The sequence below is a fragment of the Oenanthe melanoleuca genome, chromosome 23, assembly GCF_029582105.1.
Source record: "Oenanthe melanoleuca isolate GR-GAL-2019-014 chromosome 23, OMel1.0, whole genome shotgun sequence".
NCBI classification, from domain to species: domain Eukaryota; kingdom Metazoa; phylum Chordata; class Aves; order Passeriformes; family Muscicapidae; genus Oenanthe; species Oenanthe melanoleuca.
Genome location: NC_079356.1, coordinates 2,060,876 through 2,088,837, shown reverse-complemented (window position 1 = coordinate 2,088,837; position 27,962 = coordinate 2,060,876). Strand labels below are relative to the sequence as shown.

Below are 27,962 nucleotides of genomic sequence, written 5' to 3'. Positions count from 1 at the left end.
GGCTGAGCTGGGCAGAGCTGAGCTGGGCTGGGCACTGCTGGGCTGGGCTGGGCTGGGCACTGCTGGGCTGAGCTGGGCACTGCTGGGCTGAGCTGGGCAGAGCTGAGCTGGGCTGGGCACTGCTGGGCTGGGCTGGGCACTGCTGGGCTGAGCTGGGCAGAGCTGAGCTGAGCTGGGCACTGCTGAGCTGGGCTGGGCACTGCTGGGCTGAGCTGGGCAGAGCTGAGCTGGGCTGGGCACTGCTGGGCTGGGCTGGGCTGGGCACTGCTGGGCTGAGCTGGGCACTGCTGGGCTGAGCTGGGCAGAGCTGAGCTGGGCTGGGCACTGCTGAGCTGGGCTGGGCACTGCTGGGCTGAGCTGGGCAGAGCTGAGCTGGGCTGGGCACTGCTGGGCTGAGCTGGGCACTGCTGGGCAGAGCTGAGCTGGGCTGGGCACTGCTGGGCAGAGCTGAGCTGGGCTGGGCACTGCTGAGCTGGGCTGGGCACTGCTGGGCTGAGCTGGGCACTGCTGGGCTGAGCTGGGCACTGCTGGGCAGCTCTGTGGGAGCAGGGCACAGGGAGGTGAGGGAGCTGCTGCTGCTCAGGCAATCCAGCTGTCCTGGGTGGTGAAGGTGGCACTGGGTGCTGAGCAGAGCAGGGTGCTCAAGGAGGACACAGCCACTGCTCAGGACTGTGACATCTCCTGTGGTTTCAGACTGCACAATCCATAAGGATTTCCAATCCTTCCTGATAAACATGGGGCAGGGGGAGGCAGTTCAGAAGTCTGAATTGAGCTTCAGAATTTCACTTTCTTTCATTTTTAGTTTGGAGTTTAAAATCTTTTCCCATTATCTCATTCTACTAGCATTGGCTACCATGTCAATGGTAAGAGAGAGCAGTTGATACAACTTATTTTAATATAATTTAAAGATTATTAGAGCTGCCACTCAGTACTAATTTAAAAGCATTATTTTTTTGTCTTGTTATGCAAATTGACACATATGTCATGACATGTAAAAGAATAAAATGAAGGGTTAAAAATATGCACTTGGGAAAACATCTTTGAAATTCCAAAAAGAAACTTTTTTTTTTCAAAAATAATTTTTCCCTTCCTCCAAACAATCTTTATAAAAAAAAAAATCATGTCAATAAAACACATCCCTTTTATACAAATATTTTCATAGATATTTTGCAACCAGCTCTATTTTTTGTTTTTGATTCATTTTCTTCTCAGAATTGAGGTGTGTATTTCCCAGGCCAGGGAGGAGCTGCAGCACAGGGAGGTGCAGTACAGGCACTCTGGGCTGGGATATGGTTAAAGTGTGGGGTGCAGCTCACCCATGGCAGCTATTGGGGTGCAGCCCTTCCAACAGCACCTCTGAAACAGCTCAAGGACCTTTTCTGTCTGGAGCATTGTCCTGGTCCTGCTGCAGAGGCACAGGCAGCACTGGGGGTGGCACTGGTGTTTGTGCAGGGCCAGCTCACAGCTGGGGATGGGCTGGAAAGGAAGGACTGTCCCAGCCTGGCTCAGGACAGATCCTGCTCCTGGAGCTGGGGGATGTGTCTGCCCAGCAGTGACAGCAGCTGCTCTCAGTGGCACTGATGGGGACACAGCTCTGTGCCTGGAGCACTCTGCCCACACCTGGGTCCCAGGCAGGCAGGGGGGGTTGAGGCACAGACTGAAGCTGAGATCAGCTGCAGATCAGCTGAGGGCCAATCCAGCTGTCTCCACCCTGTTTGGGAAGGAACAAGGGCATCCTGCTTGTTTACAAAGAAAAGCATTTGTTTCTTTTTCTCTCAGGGCTCAAGTGCCTTGCACAAGCCACAGAGTTGTTGCCTGCAGAGTGTAACACATAAAGCTTCAGATAAATGGGCCCAGGCAGGAGGAGCTGCTGCTGTGTTGGTGGACGACTTCTTGGTGCAGGATCTCAACTGGTGATGAGTAGATTATGCAAAGCTTATTGCAGAGACTGACTGTGACAGGGAACCAGCTCCTTTCTAAACAACATTTTCTGCTCTCCTCTCTCAATTTGTAAAGTAACCAGTGGGGAACAGTCTCCTCTTGCCTGGAGGCAAAGGGTGCTGGAAACAGGTCCTGAGGTGACCACTACCCCAGGCAGCAAGGGTGTATGAGCAGAATGCAAACTCTCCATGTGAACTGACAGCTCTCACTTGTGGGGGACAGCTGTCATGGGCTGGTGGGTGTAATCACAGGGACACTGCTGGGATCCTGGGTGAACACAAGTGAATAAAAAGAAGTTCTCTCTTGTGCAAGGAGTACCATTGTTCAGAGAGGCTAGGTAGTCAGAGTTTCCATATGGAGACAGACCTGTCATCCTACAGGGGAGATTAAGATTGCAGGTACAGAGATGAGAAGTGGGAGTGCCCTGAGCAAAGTCTCTGCAGCTGCTTCTTCAGCAGTGAAGAAAAAGAATTCACTGGTAAAGCTCCTGTACCTTTCAAATCCCATTACAAAACTGGTTTCAGGCTAGCTGAAGCCTCTGGAGAGGTTACAAACAGGTGTGAGGCCTGTGAGGTTGGTGCTGCCCTGCTCTTGCTTCACCACAGTCACAGAGGGGATCAGCTCATCTCCGGGATGTGCGGCCGGGGCGGGCAGAGCCCTGCGGGAGAGAAGCAGAGAGCACAGATCACATCCTGCTCAGAGAGCACAGATCACATCCTGCTCAGAGAGAACAGAGCACAGAGCACAGATCACACCTGCCCAGAGAGAACAGATCACATCCTGCTCAGAGAGAACAGATCACAGATCACATCCTGCTCAGAGAGAACAGAGCACAGAGCACAGATCACATCCTGCTCAGAAAGAACAGAGCACACAGCACAGATCACATCCTGCCCAGAGAGCACAGATCACATCCTGCCCAGAGAGAACAGAGCACAGATCACATCCTGCTCAGAGAGAACAGAGCACAGAGCACATCCTGCTCAGAGAGAACAGAGCACAGAGCACAGATCACACCTGCCCAGAGAGCACACCTGCCCTTAGATCACACCTGCCCACAGATCACACCCTGCCCAGAGAGCACTGATCACACCCTGCCCAGAGATCACACCTGCCCAGAGAGAACACTGCCCACAGATCACACCTGCCCAGAGAGCACACCTGCCCACAGAGCACAGATCACACCCTGCCCAGAGATCACACCTGCCCTCAGATCATACTTGCCCACAGATCACAGATCACACCCTGCCCAGAGAGCACTGATCACACTGCCCACAGATCACACTGCCCACTGCCCACAGCTGGCCCTGGAGCAGCTCTGCTCTGCAGACCACACTGCAGTGCAGGTCAGTTCAGGTTTTGCCTTCTTGCCTGTACCTCCCTCCCCTCACATACCTGCTCCTCTCCTTGCAGCCCTGCTGCTGCAGGGCAGTTGGGTTCAGGCTCCTTGGTGGCTGTCCTTTTCCCCACAGTGTCAGCCTGAAGCAGGTACTCAGAAGAGCCATACTGCTTCCTTCTGGAACTGGACACAAAATCCTTGCTTTCATCCTGTGTGAAGGAAAATAAAAAGGGTTGTGAAAGGTCTGGAACAGCACTGGAGTCCTAGTCCAGGTTTGCAGTGTAAGGTGTGGGCTTGAATCCCTTTAGCAAGGAGGGACTTAAACCACCAGGCCAGCTTTGGCACAGCCTCATTTCATAAAGATTTTGTCTCAAGAACTACCCAGTAATTTTAACCCAAGTTTTGGGTGCACTGTCACAAAACAGAACAAAATGACTGAGGTCCAAGGAAAGATGAAACCACTGATATGGTGTGGCTGGCTGCTTAAGTAAAAGCTTCTGTGGAGTCAGTGGGAGTGAAATGGTAATAAATACTGTAATTGGGTTTGCATGGCAAGGCTTTGGTAGGGGATGGGAGGAGCTGCTAGAAACTTCTTCCATGTCACTCAGAGGCAATGCCAGCTGGCTCTGAGATGGACCTGCCACTGGCCAAGGCTGAGACCATCAAAGGTAACAGCATCTCTGTGATAACATGCTAAGAAGGAAAAAAACAGTTATTGCCCAGAAGTAATTGTGGCCAGGGACAAAAGGGAAGTGAAATCTGCAGATGCCAAGGTGAGGCAAGAGTTCCAGGAGCCAGAGCTGAGATTCCCCTGCAGCCTGTGGTAGATCTGGTGAAGCAGCTGTGCCCTGCAGCCTGTGGGGATCCACAGGGGGGCTGAGACCCACCTGCAGCCTGGGGGGTGCACAGGAGGGCTGAGACATTAATCCCAAAGCAGGGGAGAGACAGGGCAAGAGGCAGCACAGCCCTGGACACTGCCTGGGAAACTCTTCCAGCAGATGCACTTCTACCATCAGAAGTGGTGATGGCTTCCCTTGAAGACAAGCCTACCTTTAGAATTTTGCCAAATTCCTGCAGCAGACAGCCCAGCTCCAGTCACTAATGTCAGAGGCACAAGAAAACCATGCACCCACCTGACATTGCTGCTGCTCACCTGCCCCTGCTGCCAGCACATTTGCACTAATTTTCAGCAAACACCACAGCAAAGGAATACAGACTTGTGAAACAGCAGCTGTAACAGAATCACTGCTCGAGGTCTTGCTTGGCCTCAGGAGCTGGAGAAGGCTGGCTGCCAGCAGCAGAGGGAGCTGCTCCCCACTGCAACACCCACTCATCCCTCAGCAGCTCCTGCTCCCTGGGGCTCCCAAAGCAGATTCCCACCAGAGCTGCACTACAGAGTCAATACCTCCTGCAGCTTCATTACAGGTATCTGCCTGCATCAGCAATACACAAAGGGAAGGCTGCAGTGGAAGAGAGGTTTTGGCAGAAACACAGATCCCACATTTCCCATGTAAGATTCTCAAGGCAATGTCAGACTGTGGACAGTGGAGCTGGAAAGAGGTGACAGTGACACCTTCATAGGACAGCTCAGTGCCCAGCCTTCTGCCAGAGCAAATAGCTGCTTTCAGTGAAACACAAATCCCAACAGAAACAAGCTGCTGTGATATGAGGCATTTTATAAGCCTGAAGATACCCCTCAAAGGGGTTTTTTCCCAAGGGCATATACAACAATTTAAGTTGCATACAATTTGCTATATGTAGTACAATTGAGTATCTGCAGTCTTGCAGATTAATTCCATACTCCTCATTTACAAAATGAAAGTACACAATCTATGACCACAAACTCATGTTTGTGACTGTATGGTGCCAAGGATGATTTTATTGCAAAGAATGGCACAGAGAGAGATCCTGAGCTCAGTTCTTTGTGAACTAAAGTTGCTCCCACAGGCAAGGCTGAAGCCAGCTCATCCTCACACTTGGATTGACCAGGCAGAGACCAGGTTGCTCTGTCAGGGACACCTCAGCTGCTGTGAAGGTGCACTGCACAGCTGCCAAATGTGATCTGACAACAACCTGGAGAGCACCTGCAGAATGCACTGGGGGCTGCCAGAAGCAAAACTGAAAAGAAATGCCTGAGTGCCTGCTGTTCAGGGCTCTGCAGCCAACCACACATGAACTCAGCTGTGAGCAGAGACTGCTTCAGCTGTGAGAGTCAAGGCTGCAGGTGCAGATTGAAAATCCTGGGATAAAGGACACCCTAGGAATGGATCTCTCATTTCCCAAGCACACAAACTGCTGTTATGCAGAAGGACAACTTCAATCATATCAGCTCTGCTTGGATTCTTGAATGAGCAGTAGAGATTGTCTGGCCAGGGAGACAATGTATTCTCAGTTTCCAAATGTAGCTGGAAGGCCACACTGTACTTTCTAAAACCAGGCAACACTCTGCAAAACTAAGTGCAAATTCTTCTGTGTTTCTCCTAGCCAGAGAAGTGGAAGAGAAGATTTGAAAATGTAAAACTCCTTGCCCATCTCCACCATCTCCAAAGTCATTCAGTCATGAACCTATCCCCTCTGTCAGATTATCCAGCTTGGTTCCTCCTGCTAAATGAACAGCAGAGGCAGGAGCTGCAGCACAAACCAATGTGGGGTGTAATGGCCAGAAGGTCATTGCTGCCACTGAGTTCACCTGAAATCTGCCCAAGCCTGCAGCTCCAGTGGCAAGCACATCTCACCAGAGCAGTGGTGCACGTGTCACTGCCTCAAGGGACTCCCCTCACTGGTACCAGGCAAAGAGCACAGCAGTCCTTGTGGCTCTTGCTCCTTTTCAGGGGGAAGATGGGCACAGAGCAAGGAGGGTGTGACCAGCCACCATCCATCTGTTCAGGGGATGGCCAGGAAACATTTCCAGACCTATCTGGTTTCACATGAGGACACAGTGAAGCTCTTACCAAAAAGAGCTCTAAATCTATCTCTACAGCTGCCATTAGAGCTACAACCCTACCTCATGCTCAAACCCACTCAAATCTGCTCATTTCCATCATTTTTTCATTGCTACTCCAAATTTAAAATGCTACCCCAAGTCACTCTGAAAAGCATACCACATCCTACTTAGGCTGTGACTATGTCTTCTCTGATGCTACTATGCAGTTATTCAAATGGCATTACAAGACCCAAGCAGATGGATCTCATTTCAACAAGGCTAAATCTGGTAATTCACACATGAGAAAGCCGTGGGTGCTGTGAATTGGGAATTCACTGCAGGAAGACAGCAGGAGCTGGGAGAGGCAGGACTTAGGAAATGAGCTGTAAGAATTTCAAATCGTGCATCCTACAACAGGCAGCTTGGAAAACCTCATCAGCTGAAAGAGTGTGGAGTACAGGTGATACTCACAGGCAGTGTGCTCCTCTGGCGAGCAGGTGCTGTAGGATCACTGCCATAGCTCCTGCATGCCAGCAGCTCAGATGCACTTAAGTTACTTTTGGTCCTTTGGGACCCAAGTACAGGGTCAGGGGCACTCCAGGAATTAGCAGTGGCACTCGTCCTTGATGAAGTCTGCTCCAGGAAGTCTGTTTTTGAGCTACTCCCTTCCCCTTCTGAAAGGTCCAGTGAGGACCTACACAAGTTTGTGACACTGAAAGTTGAACTTTTCTCCACTTTGGTTTGAGAGTCCTCCAGGGAGTGCAGGCCTTGCCTTGTTCTCCAGGAGCTTCTGACAGTGACGTGCTTTGTTTCGGGCGGAGCCGCCTCTGCCGAGCCGTGGCTCTTCCAGCTGGTTGTCTCCAGAGCTGCCTCACTGCTCCTCTCCATCAGCTCAGAAGTCTTCAGCATGATGCTGCTTCTTGAGACCACTGTTTCAGCTTTACTTCTCGCTGCCTCTCCACTTCTGTCTGTCTCAGATGACTTCAGAGCACTTCTGTTAACTGAAATCTCAAAGGGTGAAGGGGCATTGTTTGTTATTGATGGTGAAGGCTCATTTGAAGCAACTCTGATGTTGCTGGTGGTAACATGCCTTTCCTTTGCTGCTGTATCTGAAGTGGTCCTTGGAGCTGTTGGCTCAGAAGGGAAGATTGTGATGCTGCTTGACATTTTATTTGTTACTGTTTTAAAAGCAGACTTCTGTTTCTCTGACTCTGCCTCTGAAACAGTCCCTCCCATGATTGCCTTCATATCCTTCTCAACAATTGCAGGCTTAATGATGGCTTTTGATCTCAGAGCTTCTCTAGGGCTGAAGGTTCTTCTGGATTTCAGTCCTCCAGGGCTGGCATCTGATGGTTTTATGCACTTAGCAGAGTCTTCATCATTCACAGTTCTTTTGTCATCTTCAAAAAGTGATGCTCTAAAAACTCCCCTAGAATTGGAGAACTGCTTGGAACTGATTTTCTTTCTTGTCTCAAAATCTGACTGAGTGGTTGGATTTTTGCCTCTCCCTGATTCTTCATCTGAATTAAGTTTTTCCTGGTTACTCTGGATGGTTTTGGAGTCAGTTTTTAAACCCACATTTACATGATCTGTTGAAGAGTGCTCGGTGCCTTCTTTATCCAGACCAGTGAGAATCTGCAGAATGTCCTCCTGGCTCCTGGAGCGGTGGGAACGCTTCGTTACTGTCGACAGCTTCACACTGTCAAGGGATGCATCTGCAGCTTCTTTCTCCTGGGAGATTGCTGCCCTTTTAGCCCTCCCCTCTGAGGGCTGTCTGTGTGATGCAGCAAACGTGCTCGCTGCTTCCACTTTAGAGCCAGCAGAGTCTGACACACTGGAGGACACGTGGTACCTGTATGCTGAGACTGTGCCATTGGAAGAGGTGTGGTTGCTCCTTGTGAGCTGCATGTCCCTCAAGCACTCACTGACTTCATCCTGACTCGTTTTCAGCCTCTCAGCCAAAGAACCCACTGATTCTCCTTTGCTTGACCTTTCATCCCGTGTGTCAGCACCATTTTGGCAGCTGCCACGGAGCACCTGAGAGGGCTTTTCAGCCTTGGATCTCAGGCCTGTATCACCAACAGGTTTGGAAAGTGCTTTCCAAGACTTCTGCTCCTGTGCAGCAGGAGGGTATCTGCTGAGGACAGATGGCTGCTCTTTGGATCTCTTCCCCTCATTCTGCATGATGCAGCCATCCTTCTGACCAGAAGAAAGAGTGGAAACCGAAGATTTCTCTTCCAGTTTTCTTGTATCTGTGCCAGTATCTGAAAGGGCAGATGCAGCAGAAGCTTTCCCTGCTCTTCTGTTCACTAAGCTTGGGCTGGGCACCTGTTTCCCAGTGTGGCTGTAGGTGTCATTAGAGCTGGAGAAGTCCCTGCTCCGGGGCCGGTCCCGGCGCTGCTGCGGTGACAGCTCCCTTGCCTTGTGCTTAGCAGCTGGCAGATCACCCACACCTCGGTATTTGGGTCTGTCATGTTTTCCCCTGCTAGAAAAACTTGTATCTTCAGTTTCAACTTCTCCATTCTCCAGATCTTTCTGTTTCTTTATTTGCATTTTTATTTCTTCTAGCTGACCGGTTAAGAGTTTGTTTTTATTCTGCTCACTTAAGTAACTGTCTTGCAGATCATTATTTTTGGCTCTCACTTTTTTAAGTTCTTCTTCTAAAGATTCAAAATGTTTGATTTGAGTTTTAAGTTTCTCAATTTCTTGGGTGAGATCTTTCACTTTGTTGTCTTCCTGGTTTTTATTCTTTTGGTTTTCTGATTTATTCCTGGTTTCATTTTCTACGTGTTTCAGGTAATCCAGGCTTCCCTTCCTCCTGGTCTCCTTTGAAGGCAGTGCAGAAGTCAAGTCATCTTCAATTTTCATATCATTTCTGTCCAGGAGGTTGTTGGATGACCTTTCCAGCAAGTTGGATGCATTTCTAGTTTGATCTGCTCTATTTAGTTTATTGTTTTGTTCTAGTTTCTGTGTTAGCTCCTGGATTATTTTTTCATTTTGCTTTTCTCTTTCATTAAAATGTTTTCTTTCTGTGATAAAGCTCAGGGCTAAGGATTTCAGCTTTTCTAACTCAGCTGTTAAGGTCTGCTCAGTTTTATCCAGCCTGTCCTCAGAAGATTCCAGTTCTTTCACTTTAACTCTAAGTATTTCTAATTCTGTAGATATCTTTTTGGTCAAGTTCTTTTCTTCATTGAGGCTAAGACACAGCTGTGTACAGTCATTCTTGCTCCTGCTGAAGGCCTCCTCCAGCTTCTCCAGCTCTGCCATTCTCTTCTGAAGGAGCTCAATTTCTGACTTCAGATCTCGAGTGAGGCTCTCCTCCTCTTCAAGTTTCTCTTTCATTAATCTGCAAAGCTCTTCAGCCTTCCTGATTTCTTCATCCTTGCCTTCAATCTTCAGCACTCTCTTCCTCAGGGCTTCAATGTCAGCCAGCATGCTGGAGTTGCTGCCTTCTGCCTGGATAACTTTGTCCTGGAGGTCAAGCAGCTCATCCTCTGCTTTCTGCAGATTTTTAGTTGCTTCCTCCAGCTCATCCAGGCGGCGACTGAGGCTCTGCAATTTGAAACGCAGGTGCCGAGTTGAGGTTTCCTTGTAGCCTGTACATTCTGCCATGATTATTTTATTCCTTTCAGGATAAAGCTTTTCTTAGTCTGGGTGAATGATATACACCTCGCTTATTTCCAGTATGTTACTGTTCCTTTGAGTGGAGGCAATCTCACCCTAAAAGAAAAAAAAATGCTCAAAATCAATACAAGAGCTCAGAATATAAATACATTCACTGTTTAAGTTGGACTATAGATGTTTATATAAATAACATTTTAATTAAACATATTTCTGAGTGCTAAATTAGGTGAAATGAAACTGCAGAGAAGAGCCACAGTCCATTTACTTTGGTTACACAAAGTGCAGCTCTTTGATCTGCACCCCTGCTCTGCCTGCAGCAGGACTTGACCTCCAGAATTTTTGGGGACCTCTCTGCAGAGGAAACACACAGGAGTTTCCTATTAGAGAGTGTGAAGAAGTGATGGGCAGGATGTGGGGAGGACAGTGGCAGTGAGGGAGGCAGCAGCACCCTGGCACACAGCCTGGGGCTGGAGATGATCCATTTGCAGGCAGGCAGGGACCCTGGGCCACACACAGCATGGGGACCCTGCTGGTGCACACTGGCATCTCCTGGGGGAACCACCATCCTCCCTGGCTGGCCTCAGGCCCTTCCAGCCCCTGAAAGGAGCACCTGGAGAGGAACCCTGGTGTCCTGGCAGCCTTGGCCATGTGCCTGCCCCTCCCTTACCACCATGGCCATGACCTGCTGCTGGGCCACCTCCCCTCATGCTGCCCCCACAGCTCTGAGCCAGGGCAGCTGCAGGCAGGGAGGGCTCAGGCCCCAGCAGGACCCCGTGAGAAGTGTCACTGGGCCAGCACAGGAGAGGCCACAGCCAGCAGTGCTCTGAAAACAAAAGCCTGTCCCCAGCAGGCCATGGAGCTGGGGGCTGATGGTTGATGGTTAATGGTTAACCCAGCAGCAGAGCTGCCTCCTCCCAGGCAGCCAGAGCACGGTGGAGCCAGAGCTGTGCAGGGATGGAGGTGCCATTGCTCTGACACTGCCAGACAGGCTGTGGCACCTCTGCTCATGGGGGGGTCAGAGCTGTGCCAGACATGGCTCTGGAACTTCCCAGCACATGATTTACTGACATGATTTACTGCCAGAGAGGAAAGAGGCTCCATGCTCCATCTAATTAGTTTAATAAGGAGAAGGAGATGTAAAGCACCACAATGAGAGAAGGATCTACAACAAGTCTCCCAGCTGAAGGCCCTCAGTGCCTGGAGACAGAACCAGACCAAATCAGTATTACAAATAAAGTGCACATTTATAAGATTGAGGGGAATTGGCCAATTTAAAATGTTATCTTAGGTAGTGACTGCTTTGAAGTCATGATTTGAGTTAGGGCTTGGACCAGAGAACTCAAGGGCATTTCCAACCCAAACTGCTCTGGCTGTTTGTGACTGTTCTTCTCCAGTCTGTCAATGATATCAGAGTATCAGGAAGAATGGTACAGGATTCAAACACTGGGACTGTTATTAATGCTAATTAATATTGTTGGTGGATATTTAAACAGGAGTTGTTAAATCTCATAAACCTTGTAAATGTACTGAACAATCTGATATACATGTATGGACTTCATATTTTTCTCTCTTTCTCTCTCTTTTGAAAAATTGTGCAGTTGTCAGCCTACCTCTATCTATCAATTTTTGGAAAAAAAAAAACCATCAAATACCCAAACCAACAAAAAAAAAACCAAAACAAAACCCCAAAAACAAACAAACAAACAACTCACTGAAAACCCACACACAAAAAACCACAAACAAGAGCAAAAATCCCACTCAAAAACAAACAAACAAAACTAAAACCCAAACTGAAACAAAAAAACCACAGGAAGAAAAGATGATAACTTTCATAAACAGCAAATAAACTGTGGCAGTAGCAAATGTATTTATCAGAGCACATGAAGTCAAACCTCAATTTCACATATTTTAACCAATTCAAAGTAGTAACATATTATAAACACTGCAGTGAATTTACCAGAATTCACTATTTAAATGACTCATTCTGATTCTGCTTTTCCCCACACATTTATCACTGGGTTTTCTGATCTTCCTCAACAAGTGTGCATATCTCCTAATTAATTTATATTTAGCATTTTCAATTGCCTGCTCCCACTGTTTAAGACAGACTGCCTTTGAGGGCTCTTCTGACTCTGCATGGTTCTGGCTACAGCATCCTGTTAAACAGCTGTGAGAATTCAGTCTTCAAGACATTTACTAGAGTCAGAACTCTCAATTACCCTTCATGTTCTTAAATTTAAATTTTTCTACACACTCACTTTCACTCAGTATCTACATTTCTATGAAAACTTTTCTTTAGCAGAATCACTGGATTTAACTTCCCCTGGAACTACTTTATCTTGCCTGTACAAAACACATACAGTCAGTTCAGAGCAGTGAACAGAGGGGAAAAAACTCCAGCTAGAAACATTTCCTAGAAACACTTTATGAACTGGGAGGTAAGAATCATTTATTTCAGGAAAAGCAATGAAATAACTACCTGAGACCTACTCACATCAGAGCTCCTTAGGCCCATGATGCTGTTCCTCTCCAGATGCACAGAAGCATCTTACCCTACACATCATTTTCCCTGCTCTGATCTGGTTCTTACCCTACACATCATTTTCCCTGCTCTGATTTGGTTCTTACCCTACACATCATTTTCCCTGCTCTGATTTGGTTCTTACCCTACACATCATTTTCCTTGCCCTGATTTGGTTCTTACCCTACACATCATTTTCCTTGCCCTGATCTGGTTCTTACCCTACACATCATTTTCCCTGCTCTGATTTGGTTCTTACCCTACACATCATTTTCCCTGCTCTGATCTGGTTCTTACCCTACACATCATTTTCCTTGCCCTGATCTGGTTCTTACCCTACACATCATTTTCCCTGCTCTGATTTGGTTCTTACCCTACACATCATTTTCCTTGCCCTGATTTGGTTCTTACCCTACAGATCATTTTCCTTGCTCTGATTTGGTTCTTGGGATGAGTCCCACAAGCACCCACTGCTCTTGATTTCAGGATGTCCCCAAAACACTGATGTGGGACAATAACTGTTGAACTGACTCCTACTGTTCTTTCTGTTATGCCAAGATAAAAGTGCAGCCAGCTGCCACACACATTTGTTGAGTACTAGGAGACACTGATATCTCTCACAAGCACATTTTGCATTTAATCTTTGGGGTTTTTAATCTTTTTGCTTGCACTGTTATACTGATAATGCAACATCCCTCAGTGTGGTTGGGAGAGCCTGAGCTCCCAGTGATGGCACTGCTGGTCTGCCACAGCACCAATCACCACAGCATGTAGGATACAATTGGCTTTACTCAGTCCTAAAGAGGAATGATAATTGTTAATGGCTTAGTCTGCAATCTCTTTTTAATAATTTATTTGTTTGCTCTTGAAGTTGCCAGGGTTTCCCATAGAGTCTGGAGAGCAGCAATCAAAGGCAATAGAAAATCAACAGATTCATGCACAGCTATAATCAGAGAATAGAAAAGCAATTTGCCTCATTGGAGTTTGAGTCCTTGGGATCCTCTGTGTTGTGAAACCACACAGGCTGAGGTTTGCATTCCTAGCTGACAGGTGGCCCAGTTCAGGTGAGGAGCAGAGCAGGGCTATTGCCCATGCTCTTATGGATGGAGCACAGCATGTATCTGCCACTACTCCCTCCACTTCCCCAAATGCTGGGGTGAACTTAGATCCCCCCTGTTCTATTTGCTGCTAAACTATTACTCACAATATCCCTGGGAACTGTATTTTTGCATTGAGCACAATGCTGGAAGTGTTTGGGCACATCTGGGGAAAGGGAGCTTTAGGCAAAGCAGGTCTCCAGACTGTGTGTTCAGATTTCACTGACCAGTCACTTCAGGCATGAGGACAGCTCTGTGCATGTGCATCAGCAAAACCTGGGCTAGACAGGGAGTTTCTGAGCAGTCCCCAATGGCCAAGCAGTCAGGGAGAAGCTGATGAAACCATCCTCCTGTTCTAATGCACACTTTTCCACCTGAAGTATAGGTTAGATGTGTTGGTTGGATTCTGCCCCACGTGCACACACACCTGCAGTGTTAATTACAAGGTTTCTGCTGTTGCATACGTAGGCAAGGGAGTGTGAACATGTCATGCTCACATTCAGTAATGCTGCTGATGAATCATGCTTGTATCACAGCTCAATGTGCTGAGAGCACCACTGGGACTTTTCTTCCCTGCCCCAGGGTGAAATGGGCTGGGAGGAGCCCAGCATGTCATTCTTCATTTGTAAAGTAAAATTTCTCTATCATCTATATAAAATAAGGACATAGATGTCACAAATTGCAGCCAATGGCAATGCTGTGGCCAGAGCCTTCAATCAGTTAAAAAGGGAAGGAAAGGTTTTCTTAATATGATTTTGCCTTTTGTGAGTTCTTTCCAGCACCTGGTTCTTGACTTGTCACAATGACACACAGTCATGAGAACAGGAGAAAAACACTCAAGAAAAGAAAATGGGTATAAAATAAGGCAGACTGAACAAGAGCCAAAGTGCCCTTTGTGACATCAACCCTGCATCTAACAACCTCCTGGGACAGCTCAGAGGCAGGTAACATATTTGCTTGCTTACATGGGAAGGGGACAGGGGCTCCCTGACCCCACTGAACACAAAGGCAAAATGCCAAGTGACTTTTGGGGATGCACATATATTGATGAATGAATTGTCTCAGAAACGGCATCTAGTAGGAGATGAAAATCTAAAAGTCAGAAAAAAGCTCAGCAATCTGGAAGTGGATTGACTATTGACTAATACAATGTATGAGACTAGGGATGTGAAATAATGAGACAGCAGTCAAAAATAACCACAGCAACCACAACCTTCAAGGAAACTCAAATTATGACACAATAGCATCCACAGCAATGTGAGCGACTGCAGCAGGCTCTGCAGATGCCAGAGAGGATCTGGCACATCACTGAGTCACACTGACCCTACTCAACACTCCAATCACCCAGTGAACTCTCAGCACTGCTCTTCTCCTTGAGTTTCAAATAAGTTTCCCAACATGGAGCTGGCAGGGCCAATGCAAAAGCAGCAGAGCATAAAGGCTCCCACGGCTTTGAGCAGCACTGGGGTTTGAGCAGTTGTGCTTTACTGTGCACAGCAGAGATTTTGCTTCCCTCTACAAAGCTCCTCTGGCTCCCCCATGAAATCACTGTTGGACTCACACTGCAAGGGCCCACTGAAAGCAGGTCTGAGCATTTGCTGGCCAGATGCAGCACCTTCCTTTCAGCAATACAGAACAGTGTTAACCTGCCAACAGGAGGGCTGCTGGGGACATCCCTGTCCTGGGAGCCCCATGGCAAGGAAGATGTTACCCACACTCTGCAGCTCTTCATCAGAAATGGATTGATACTTCCAAAGCCCCTCAGCATGCTACTCCTATGTGCTATCCTGCACTGCAATCAAAGCTGAGAAAGATGTTTTATTTCTTCCCATGCTGCCACTTGTCCTGTCCTCAGAAGCAGATTTTACTGTCACATTTGATTTCACAAACACTATGCAGGCATCTCTTCAGCGAGTCACAAACTTGGCAGCATCCTGCAGATGGCATGGGAAATGCAGCCCCAGCTCAGTGGTGCTTTTGTAATAATTACTGGACACAGAGGTCTCCCACCTCCTTCACCCTCCATCCCTCTGTCCCTCCAATCTCTATCAAGCTCATCTTTGAAAGGACTTCAGGGGCCATGGCTCTCACCATCACTTCAGCCCTAAAATAAGTGCTAGCATGAAGGTAGCTGAGCCATCCATGGGCAAGCTGAACACCCCAGACTAACTGAAAAGATTCAGGGGAGATTCAGGGCAAGCAAGATCCAGAAAATTGTTAGAAAAATGAATGAAATAATTTGTCAAAGATTATTGAATGTAAAGAACCCAAAGTTCTATGAGCCAGGACATCCATAGAAGCAGACAACAGGGAAACACATATTCATTTTATTTTCATGTTCCTCCTCACATCTGGTTTGGGCTGCTAGAACAGCCAGGATGCTGAGGAGACAGGCACCTCAGCTGCACCTGCAGGGACTTCTCTGCTCCTTTTCTTCTCTCCTGCATCACTGCATCTTTTGTGCTTCCCAAACCTCATTATTCCCAGATATTTAGCGTACAGTAAAAGCTCTTCTCAGACTTATCTTTCACACTGTCACTTCAATAAGCTTGACTCCTGAACTTGCTCTTCTACCCTCTTCATCTGGCCACTGTAAATCTTAACTTTCAAGCACAATGCTCTTCCCTCCACTCTCTTCTGCCATACTTGTGCTGAAGGCTGGGTCAGTAACATCAATCCCAGTTCCTCCTGGTGTTTTCAGTCCCTTGTCCCATCCTGTTACCTTCTGATTGTCTCTGTTCAGTGCCCTACTTCTGCTTGTGTGTAGTGGTGCACTAGGGAACTTCTTGCTGCACAATGTTATGGAAGCTAGAAGTCCTCATGGGCTCATAAAGCAGCAATTAGATACAGTCATGGAAGAAAAATCCCTCAAGGTCATTTCTTGGGATCCACTCCTAGTTCAGCAAGGCCACTTCAGACAAAACTTGCAGGTTGGAAGAATCCTTTGATCTGCATGGTTGCACTCCCTCCTTCCTAGGAGTCCATTTCCAGCCATTGCTGTCACCCAGTAGAGCTCTTATTATCTTCTTGGGCTCCTTTACTGTCCTGTCACAAACACATGTCCAGGTGAAACAGGACTAACACTGCACATCTGACAATTACCACACTGCACACTGGCTACACACCCAAAAGCATAAACCCACACAATTTTTCATCCAGCAGCATCTGCAGAGGTGGGAAAGGCCTGCCTGGTACAATACACTTAATAAGATTAACTTCAAGTACTCACAACCATCTCTGAATCATTTTGCAGCTCTAACCTTCACATTCTTCCCAACACTATACCAAAGAGCCACATGGCTACAAGCACATCCCTGTTGGCATGAAAATTACAGAGTATTGTGTGTTTCTCTGCATCCTGTCTGATACAGGGCACATTCCACTCTCCTAACAGAGTAGAAGGACATCTGAGTCAGCTCTGCAGGAACACTCCTTTGATTGCTGTGTTTTTCTGGCTAAAAGATTGGCTCAGTCACCCAGAGGTTTCCATGCAGGTCCCTATAAAACCCTGCAGAAAACTGGGATTGCCCCTAAGGTCCCCCCAAAAAAACAAGCTCATGAGCTCTATAGCACAACTGGCAACTCTTGTGACTTTCTCCCTGGAAGAATTCGTTCAATGAAGTTTGTAAGTGCTAAAAGGAAAGTTTTTCAGCTCCCTCACAGCTTGAGGAGCTGCCACAGTTACTGCTTCAGCTCCCAATCCATCCATTTTCTGCCTTGGACAGAAATGAAAGGACAGGGAGGCAACCAGCCTGTGTGTACCCAAATGTAGTTTGCTAGGGCTGTGCATTCAACACAAAAATACTCAGGCACTCCCCAGAGATAAAAGAAGTCTGCAGCACTGTGAGATAATCACTCACTGATCCCAGTTTAAGGCCAGGTGGATGAATGGCTCTGCACTGTCACCAGTGACCAAAGAGAGCACTAGGGTACACCTGTATCAGCACCTGAGCCTGGCTCAGGGCTCCCTGTGCCAAGGCCAACTTTAAACCTGCTCTGCCTCCAAACAGACAGACCTTGCTGACTTCTGAGCCACCCCCAGATGTCTGGGAAGATCCAGGCCAAGTCGTGCCAAGAACTGTACAAACATAAGGCAGCACTGATGTGATCAGAGATCCATGGATCAGGATTGTCCCCACTCCTCAGTACTAAGAGGGAAAGTCTTTTGGAAACAGCTTAGACAGCCAACTTTAGCTTCATTTCAGGAAATGTCCTCTCTGCACACCTTGCCCTGCACTTCATTCTGCTCTATGCACCAGGATTCTGTCCTGAGCAAGTCCAGCAGGCACTGCACAGACCCTCAGGCTGATGCCATAGTAGCACAAGGAAATAAAATGGGGCCTGAAATAAAAATGATCGTATTTCAATATGTGTCTAAATTTTAATTTTCCATTAATCTTTACTAATGGCCCTTTAACTCAAAAATTCCAAGCAGACATCTAGGACTAATTACTCTGATAAAATTCAATACTCAAGCATAAACCCAGTTTTAACTTCTGTCTAGTAGGTCAACTTTATAAATCATTAGCACTGCTATCCACCCATTGAACAGCCCTACCACTAGAAAGATCATCAGAAATCTCCCAAAGCAGAAGTTTTGCTCCAAGTCTCTGCAGATTTGTTTTTGCTGAGGGGATCCCTCTTCAGGGCATGCTGCTGTTCCCCTTGACCATCTGTGAGAAGCTGACACCTGGCACAGCCTCCCCCATGCACGTCCTGCTCAGTGCAGATGCAGAAGATGAAATTGCTGGCACGTTTTCACACCCTGTCCTGGGGCAGATGGACAGCAGTGCTTCTGCAGGCAGGCTCAGCAGCCTGGCCTGCCCTGTGCTTGCAGCCTAACAAAGCCTGCAATTAGCAGCAATTCAGACTCCTGGAAAGGCACCCGAGGCACCAGGGAATCTGATTCAGGTTACAGGTGCCACTGCTGCTGGTCTTGGAGCAAACCAGGGTTTAGACTTGAACTTTAGAGAGGGCTGTGTGTGAGGGGAGCTGCAGTGCCTGGCATGCAGGCAAGAGTGTGCTGGAGCTCACTGCAGCTCTGCCACTCTGCAGCTTTTGGACAAACATTTGTGAGAGATGTGGGAGAGACCAGCAGCACCCTCAGCTCAGCTGCCTGGGGAACAGCAGGGTTAACATCACTGTCATGAAAAGTGCAGGAGGAGCCTGTCAGCCATTTGAAATGCCTCTGGCATAAAGGCTGGCCAGCTTGGGTTACACCAGCAGCATCACCTCCAGCTTGAGGCAACTCTTTTGGCTGCAATTCATGAAATCCACAGACTCTGAAGCAAGACACTGGGTGCTGTTACCAAAGCAAGGTGCCATCACCAGCTCAGGGTGTGTTCCAGAGCTGCTTGGTTGCCCTGTGGGAGCAACAGCTGAAGTGAGCAAGTGTCCAGGACAGCAGGCAGAGACAAGGCACGATGCTGCAGCTTCAGCAGCAAGGTACCCCTGCAGAGCAGGCACTCACAGGCAGGGCAGCCAAAGCCTGGCTGATGGCCCCAGAGTCATGTCAGCTGGGTGCACCATGAGCACAGTGTCTCACAAGCACCTGTGCAGGTAAAAGAAGGCTGGCTGGCTGACCAAGACACCATGAGTACCTCTAGATCCTTCAAGGCCTCCCAGCACAAACAGCAGTAACTGACCCCTGGCTGTACCACAAATACTATTGTGATCTTAGACTCCCTTATAACAACCAGCTTTTTTTCCCCCTCTGAGCTCCCAACCTGCAGCTTTTTTGTTCACTGGCAAGTGTGAAGTCAAATGAAAGGAGGTATTCAGGAACTTATAAATCACTCTTAAATATGATTTGCTCAATGAGGACAGCTGAAGTTCCTAACAATAGTCTTTGTGTTCAATTTATTGCTGAAAATACCCTCAGGTAACAAAAAAGTAAATAAAATAACATTTACAAATAGGAACATGCTGCCTTTGTGAGACCATGCTTGTAGCAGAAAGAGATAATAGAGGAGTATCTGGTCTCTGCTTCTTCTTTCCAGAGTAATTCCCCATTTGCCTGGGGAAAAGTGCCTCCTCAGTGCTTGGGGATAAAGTGTCTCCTTTGACTAGGGAGGGCACTGAAACAGCAGAACAGCTGTAACTTCCCAGAGAGACCATCCTCAGCATCCAGCTGCCTCCTTCAGCAGGCAGCTAAGGAGATGTTTGGAGTCAGAAGTGTGGGACAGGATTTCCATCAGGAACGTCCTGAGCCCTACTTCTGCCACAGACAAGGCTGAATAACATCACCAACTTCAAAATTCTTCCATCTCTCAGCAGCCTCTTATCCATAGGATATGAAAGGGTTAAAGATGCCACCCAATTCATGACTATCATGGGAAAACTTTGTTCCAAATTCTCCATTTCACACTGCTAGAAAACCAACAATCTTGAAATACCTTGTATTAACAAGTACTTCTAAAGGGCAGCCTGCATTTGCTTTTAAGTGAACTGGTTATGGACAACAGACAGACTGCTCTTGGGGCACAGGTATTCCTGCAAGTATTACACAAGATGCTAATGACAAAATCTGCAGGCTTAATGCCAAGCATTAATCTATCTGAATCCTATCCTAAACGAAGATCAGAGCCATGAGGGCATACGCTTTTCTTGCAGCATGTTTAAGAAATGGAGAGTGAGAAATAGAGCATAAGGCAAAAATGGCAGCAGAGGATCCCCTCCAGGACTTTTCCAGGGCATGGCTGTCTAACCATGCTCACTTGCATTGTTATTTACGTGTCCTTTTTGCCCTTGGACTCCCTGGACTGAAGGAAGGATGTTTCTCAGGAAGGAAGCACTGGCGTGGCTGCGCTGAGACAGGACCACACTGCTTCCCCCACCATGCTGCTCCTTTCTACAGAGCAGGGAAAGAGCAGGAAATTCACATTTTCTCTCAGTTGGCAGTAAGGGGATGAAGCTAACCTCAGTCCAGCTCAATTTCACACAGTGTCCAAAGCTACAGCAGGTTGCTCAGGACTACATTAAATTCTGAAAATCTCCAGGGTCAGAAACACCCCAATCCCTTGGGCCCTGTTTCCTGTCAGAACAATCTCAGGGAGAAAATTATTGTCCTTTATGTTCAGTCAGAATTTACCATGCTGCAACTTTCTGCACCTGGAGTGGGGCAATACCCAGCATCAGTCCAGACTGGTGGATGAATGGATTGAGGACAGTCCTGCAGAGACAGACTTGAGGGTATTGGTGGACATAAAATTGGACATGACCCAGCAATGTGTGCCTGCAGCCTAGAAAGCCAACAGTAGTCCTTGGCTGCATAAAAATAATTATGGCCAGAAGTGATTCTCCCACTCTGCTCTCAGGAGACCCCACCTGGAGCACTATATCTGGAGTTCTGGAGTCCTCAGAAAGACTACAGTGGGTTCACAAGAGGGTACAAAAAAGATTCAAGGGCTGTAAAAAAGAGAAGACTCTGGGGAGACTTTATAGCAGGCTTTCAATATATAAAGAGGGTTTATAAGAAAGGCACAGACAGACTTTTTACCACACCCTGTAGTGATGGGATGTGGGCACAGGTTTCAAACTAAGAGAGTAGGTAAAGATTGGTTTTTAGGAAGAAATTCTTCCCTGTGAAGGTGGTGATCACTGGCACAAGTTGCCTAAAGAAGCTGTGGGTGCCACATCCCTGGAAATATCCAGGGTCAAGCTGGATGGGGCTTGGAGCAACCTGGTCTAGTGAAATATACACCTGAATCTCATGACACTTCAGCCACCATCTCACCAGCACTGAGCAGAAAAGAACAGCCTTCTCTTTTCCTGCCTCACTGCAGTCACTGCCATGCTGCCAATGTTTGCTGAGCCTGTCCAGCTTGCTGCTGCCATTCTTGCTTTTGCAGAGAGAGATGCTCTGTGTGCCCCACCAGCTCACACACAGCTGGGCTCCAAAGCAAGGACTGTGCTGAACTCCCAGCCACATGCCCCAGCAGTTGTAGCAGTCACTAGATGCACATAGAGCAGAGATTACTAAAAAAAGAAAAAAAAAGAGAAAACCCACCCTTCTCTGCAAATCAGCTCGGAGCGTAGGCAGCAGAGGAAAAGTGAATGAAGATGATCTGTGTGTAAGGACTTGGGAGCATGTAGGACTGCCAGAAAGCAAGACAGAGAATGGGGCTTGCCACTCCTGCTGCTGGAGGAGAGAAATGAGGGGCAGGTGACCCAGACCCAAGAAATGCAGCTGGCAATCAGGGCAGTCAGCAAGACACAGCTGCTTCCCTGCACTCAGCTGCTGCTTCTCTCTGCCTGCAGCTCCAGGCAGCCTCTCAGCCCAGCTCTTGCACAGCAGCAGCCTGTTTGTGCTCTATGCTCTGCAGAGACTGCACCCCAGAGAGCCTCCCCATCTTCCCACCACTGCTGGAAAAGTGGGAATGGATGGGTGGGAAAAGAGTCCCCACCTCCACAGCTGGTAATGCTCCACTGCAGCATTGTCCCTGCAGTCACCTTCAAACACACCATGCCACAGCTTTCCCAAAGCACTGCTGACACTCTGCATCCCCTTCACAGCACCTCTGACAGTGCTTACAGACAACAGGAAAAGCCCTGCTTCCAACTGTGCTTCTTGTTCCCATACTCTGCCCAGAGCAAAAAAGGTAACATCCAGAGAATTTCAGAGCATATGCAGACAGTTTACAATATACTAACAGGCAAAACTCACACAGAAACATCAACACCCACATTACACTTTTATGCAAAGACATTAGTCACACTCAGCAACATTACAAACAATCCTGAAGACCAACTATACAGAATGGGATGCAGACAGAAGAGTGAGAGACTTCATTAGGAATTCTCAATTGCTTCAAGTTCAAATTCTCACCACAAAGCAGTACTAGTAGTTATTTATTATCATCCAGGAATTATTGTTTTCCAGTAAAAACAGACATATTTCCAAATGATTCACACTACCTGAGAAATTAATGTTTTTGCAGCTCTGTTCCAGATCCTAGGTCAGGAATCTCCATTCTATTCCGGCAAATTCCACTAAGATATCACATGTAACAACAAGTTCTTGAAGAAGTTTCATCAGATTTTCCCTTTAAGGTAACCCACTGCACTCCCACGTGAGGCACAGGCACCTCAAAGGCACAAGCTGAAAGTGCTGCAGTGGAATCAGATGATCAGCACAACCTTGGAGCCTCTGCAGCCTCAGAAACAATCCTGTGATTTTCAAATCAATCCGGTGGGCAAGACACAAGCCAGTGCTGCACCTCAGGAGCCAGATAATGCATAGAGAAGCAATTTTAATCACAGCAATTTTGAGAATGAAGGTGAAAAGAAAGCCTGACAGATTTTGCTGCAACACATAGGGAGGGTGCAGCACTGCAGCAAAAGCTGTCACTCCCATCCTAGAGAGCTGTGCTGCATGCAGCACGCCTGGCAGGGCTGACAGCACAGCCACACTCAGGAGCCCTTGTGCACAGCCCACAGCTACTTTTCTGCCAGCACTGCATTGCATGCAGCAACACAGGAAAATGTGAAAAGTAGGCATTCAACATAAAGAGAAACATTCTTCAGCTAATTAAAGAGCTGCTTGAACTTATGTTCATCGTGATCAGTCATGTAGAAAGACATTTTCAGCTTAGGATGAAGCATCTGTTTTTAGAGGTCAATTAGAACGCTGCAACACTTACACAAGAAGTGGGAACAAAACACAACATGCTCCCTCTTTTGCTGCCACACACCTTCACCTACCCTGGTACTGGCACTTCCAGTGCAGTGTACCTACTGTGACCTGCTCCAGGACCCTCAGGGGAGCCAGGAGCAGTCAGTGAGGTCCCACTCTGGGACCTGTTGCCCACTGGCTGCTGTCTGGAGCAGAGTTGATGTGTGTCACAGAAGCACCTTCCTCATCTGCTGTGCATGGCACAGGTCAGCAGCCCTCTCACATCACCTGCCTACAGCCACAGATGCTTTCCTCTCCTACTGTGCTGCCTGACACATGAGCCCCAAGCTCCAGTGGTTTTGTAATATTAACCACCAAAGGTGAATCCTAGCAGGGCTAAGAAAGCCTTGCTTCTCATCTCCTGCGGCTCTGCTTTCTCAGAGGCATGCATGCACAATCAAGGATAGCCACAACACTACTTGCAAGGGGTCTGAATGAAATCAGTCCTGCTACTTCTGAGCCAAACAACCACAAATCCAAGCAAGGAACATGGGGGTTTTGTGGCAAAAAAAATCTTATTTAGATCAACACCCCTTCCCCCACTCCAGGCATCAAGTTCGCAAGTTGAAATCACAAACCTCAAAATCGGCCGAGTTAATGAGTTAATTCAATACTAAGTAAGGTTTGATACTATGGCCTGGGCAGTACAGCAGGCCAAACTATGACTTAATCTATGACTTAAAAACCAATTAGCTAAGTAAATTCAGAACTATAAATGTTTACATGCAGGGGCTTGTCCATCCAGTGTTGATTAAAAATCGTTAAAGCCTACACTTTCCCCTTTGTGACTTAAAGCAGCAAAACCACCACATTCCTCACAAACCAGGGCAGACAGCAAGGAGGAATGATGAGGAAGTGCATGTCTCCTTTTACTTCATCCTAGAGCACCCAGGAGCCCACCTGTCAGAAGTAGGATGTGCCCATGGAACCAGGCCAGGTGCTGGTGCATGTGCCTGCAACAAGGGAGGACAGTGAGCGTGGCTGGGCTGTGGGCAGCTGCTCCCTGGCAGGGCAGGGCAGGGCAGGGCAGGGCAGGATGACAGCTATTGTGCTGCAGCAGGCCAAGGAGCAGCCACACGGAAGTTTCCAGCTCACACAAAGCACTTACACGTGAGACTGGTGCACTTTGCTGGCCCAAGTTCAATAGACAGAGACAGCAATACTCAGACTGCACTCACAGGGTGCATTCACCTCTCTGGACTGTGTTTCTATGAGAAATTCAAATGTTCAGGAATACAAATGTTACATTTCCTGCACAATTATCACAAGAAAGCACCATAATATTCTCAGCTTTCTTTTACAGAAACTGCCTGTGCATAGCATTCATGCTTCCATGCATGCTGCTGTCAAGCTTAGGTAAAGCTGTGTGCTGCACCTGCATAACTTACTCCACTTTGGTGAGGGTTAAAGCACACAGGGCTGAGGCATCCTTACAACCCCTTCTCTGCCAACATTAGGGCCTCAGCAGGGGAACATCACTGCCAAAACCCAAGACACCACCAGAGACACAAAAGCATTAAGGCCTAAATTGCCACATTCTGATGGCTGACATGCAATGCCACACTTTTTATTTGATCATTTCAAAACCACTGGTTTTCAGGCTGCTGAATCAACCCAAACCCACCGACTTCACAGGAATGGCATGCCTGGCATGCCTTCTCAGTCAGGGTGGTTATGAAGGCTCCTAAATCTGGACACTTGAGGGCAAATGGTTTGTGGGTTTTCCACCAAACTGATTCTGTCACCAGCCCTAAACCCTCAAATCCAGAGAGATGTGAGTGTCCACAGTGTGTGCAGTGAGTGGCTGCAGCTGCCACCAGGAGAAGGCTGCCAGCCCCTGTTATCCTGGCAAACAGCTGAGCTTGGACAGGGACATTAATCACACCTTTGGTGGCTACAGAGGGAAGAGGAGATCAAGTTAAAAGACTAGAGCCCTCCAAAAATTCAGCTCATTGAAAGCAGAAAGAATAACAGTATGGAAGGACAAAGCCAACCACCAGCTTTGGGAATGCAGGAAATGCTAGCAAGCAACACCTGCTGATCAGCTGTCACCAAGCATTTGAAAACATCCATGCTTTGGACTTCATATGTGCAAACACAACCATTACCCAAGGCAAAAAGAGGAGGGAAGATGTCTGTAACCATGTAACCATCACAACAAAGGTTCACCATTCTGACACATTTTAAGGGTTCCTATGATCTGCAGTCCACTAGTAAAAGACAAATTACTGCTACAAATCATCACCCTCGTGAATCTTCCAATCAAAACGGCCTCCTAAAGAGATTGTGCTTCCTTTCAGTGTAACAATTGTATCAAAACTGTCCTTTTTTTTTTCGTCATTTCACTTAGTAATGCCAGCCATACTTTCTGAAAAACTTCACGAGGAAAGAGGCCTCTGGTTCCTCACAGCTGCAGCCCACGGTGGGAAGGAAAGGTTTTATGGAGGACATGCACAGCCTCAGAGTGCCTGGGTACAACACTCTGGTAAGGTCATGCTCATAGATGTAATCACCAACCCATCTGAACATACAAAATAATGTGGTCTAGACTGCAAGGCATACTGGGCTTTTAAATATTATCATTTCTTGTAATAGCCACAATTGAGAGTTCTCTTTTTAAACAAGACTTGGTTTTGCCTACAATTCGTAGCCACGTATTAAATACAGAAAATCAGTAACTTACTCTCAACTGGGCAATTTTTAGAACACAGAGACAGCCAGAAGGCTAGTGAAAAGTCTGTGCTCTTGTAACCTATTTCTACCTCTTAGGAAGTCAACACTGGCCTGTACTGGAGTGCATTTCATAGCATTGTGAGGCAGCTGGGGTTGAAGAACCACTTAGACCAGGAGATGCAGGGGTTAGTTAATGGGGACCTGATTACTCTTGAACCGTGCTGTTCTCCCACACTCCCTTTGCCCCAACTCATTCCTTCCCCCAGGAACTTCCAGACACATATCCAAAAGAAACTCAGCAATCAGCTCTCCGTGTCCTCCTCCTCCTCCTCGCAGCGTTACCGAGGGCAGGCTGCCCTGAGCAGCCCCAGGCTCGGGGTCCCATGCCTATGCACAAGGATCACAAATATCGGTGGGGGTGTGTGCTTTGTGCAGCCCTCACTGCTGCAGAGCTACAATGGAGGAATTACACTTCTGCAAGTGGCGCAGAGGCAAAGCAGCCCCAGAGCACTGCCGGAATAGGCGGCTGGCCGCGGGCTGCACACACCGAGCATGGCACGGAGCTCGCACAGGCTGGAACACCGCGGAACGACGTGCCCTCCGAGCCCCGCCGGAGCACATGCATACCTCTGCCATGAGGCTGCAGGCATGTGGTAAGTTACTGCGTTTTTTTCCTCCTAAACATGGAATGCCACAGACGATTCCAGGTTGTAAAAATCCCCCTTCCCGCTGTCATCGCTGCAGCGCTGCTCGGAGAGGAGCTCGCCCGCCCCAGCGATAAGTAACAACCCCAACACAGCGGCAGCGCTGAGCACTCCCTCCCCTGATTTTTGTGGAATATTGTAACAGAATTTATGCACCAGTTAAAATCTAATCCCGCTGCACCTAACTCAAATGTGCTGATTAGTCGGGATGGTCACTTTAACCTGTGTTTAATTGGTTTAAAGGCTTCAGATGTAGCATTAGAAGGGGGGAAAAAAATGCAGATTTGCAATGAGAGCGCAATCACCAAGGACAACCAGCAAAGATCCGCTGTGCCACCGGCTTCACATGCCAGCACATGGGACACCTGACAAAGCCAAATGGGGGAAGTTTCAGAAATTTTCGAAGGAGGCAAAGAAAAAGTTTCACGATGCTCCATCAATTAATTCCCTCACGACGGATGAAGTGATTAACAAAGTCAGAGCATCAGAAAAACACATCTATAAAAGAACGTTAGTAATTATACGATAAACGTGAGCGCCCTGGGAAAGAAGGGGGAATGGAGGAAAAATAAGCAACAGGAAAGGAAGTATGTGGCTGCAGCAAGGAAAAAAAAAATTGGTTATCCAGCAGAAAACGCGTTAAGCGTTTGGAAACCTCCAAAATCTCAACCAAGCCCCAGCCAGTGGGGTCAGCAACTTCCTTGCGGGCAGCCGCGACAGCGAGGAGCGGCGGGACGGAGCCCTTCCCGGGCGGGGACGCACCGATCTCCGCTCAGGAAAGCGGCTGTTCCGGTCCCGTCGGAAGGAGCCCGACGGCGGCTCCATTTCCGAGCGGGAGCCGAGGCCCGGCGGCCGCCCCGGGGCCGGCTCTCCTGAGGGGGGTCCCGCCGCCGCCCGCGGGCGACCCGGCCTTGAGGCACCCGCTCGCCCGCACGGCAAGGGACGGGAAAGGCGGCGGCGGTCAAAGACAAAGCGGATGCCTCAAATTCCTCCCCGCCCCGCCGGTCTGCGGCACCCCCCGCCCTCCGCCCCTTCATCGCCCACCTCTGCCTACCTGGGCAGCAGGAGCGCCCGGCTTCCCTCCCTCCCAGCCCGGGCTTGGGCAGCCGCAGCCCGCAAGGGGCTCCGGAGCTCGGGCGGCGGGTGCGGGCGCTGACAATGAGGGGAGGGACGCGGTACCGGGCGGTGCTTGACGTCAGCGGGAGCGGGGCGGAGGCGCCCGGCCCGGCCGTGCAGCTCCGCCGCGTCCGCGTCCGCCCCCGGCCCTGAGGAGGGCGGGCAGGCCCGGCCGCCATTTTGGGGGGGTCGGAGGGCGCTTGGGGCAGGGAGGGGAAACTTTGCGAAAGGGCCCAGGGAGGAGCTGGGCGGCCTTGGAGGCGCGGATGGGGCGCTGCCGTGGTTTTGCGGTGGGTTCGTGCTCCAGAGCCTGCCGCGCAGCCCCTTCTCCAGCCCTGGCCCCCTACCACC

The 27,962-nt window shown here is 48.5% G+C and overlaps 1 protein-coding gene across 1 annotated transcript; it reads right to left on the bottom strand.

Annotated features, from left to right (window-relative positions):
• Window positions 1-877: 877 nt before the first annotated feature.
• LUZP1 (leucine zipper protein 1) lies at window positions 878-27,679 on the bottom strand. Its single transcript, XM_056508885.1, has 4 exons — window positions 27,550-27,679; window positions 6,675-9,923; window positions 3,337-3,489; window positions 878-2,599 (listed from the first exon to the last, which is right to left on the bottom strand). Exons 2-4 carry the CDS (start codon window positions 9,813-9,815, stop codon window positions 2,564-2,566), a joined length of 3,330 nt encoding a protein of 1,109 aa, XP_056364860.1. The 5' UTR covers window positions 9,816-9,923; window positions 27,550-27,679; the 3' UTR covers window positions 878-2,563.
• Between the last annotated feature and the right edge of the window lie 283 nt (window positions 27,680-27,962).

What these genes read in the sequence shown, in the direction of transcription:
- LUZP1 (XM_056508885.1), bottom strand. Translation starts at nt 9,815, where the DNA reads ATGGCAGAATGTACAGGCTACAAGGAAACCTCAACTCGGCACCTGCGT. An exon ending in GCCAGAGGAGCACACTGCCT is followed by an intron (nt 3,490 to 6,674) that starts GTGAGTATCACC and finishes TCCTTCACACAG; the next exon opens with GATGAAAGCAAGGATTTTGT. An exon ending in GGCTGCAAGGAGAGGAGCAG is followed by an intron (nt 2,600 to 3,336) that starts GTATGTGAGGGG and finishes TCTCTCCCGCAG; the next exon opens with GGCTCTGCCCGCCCCGGCCG.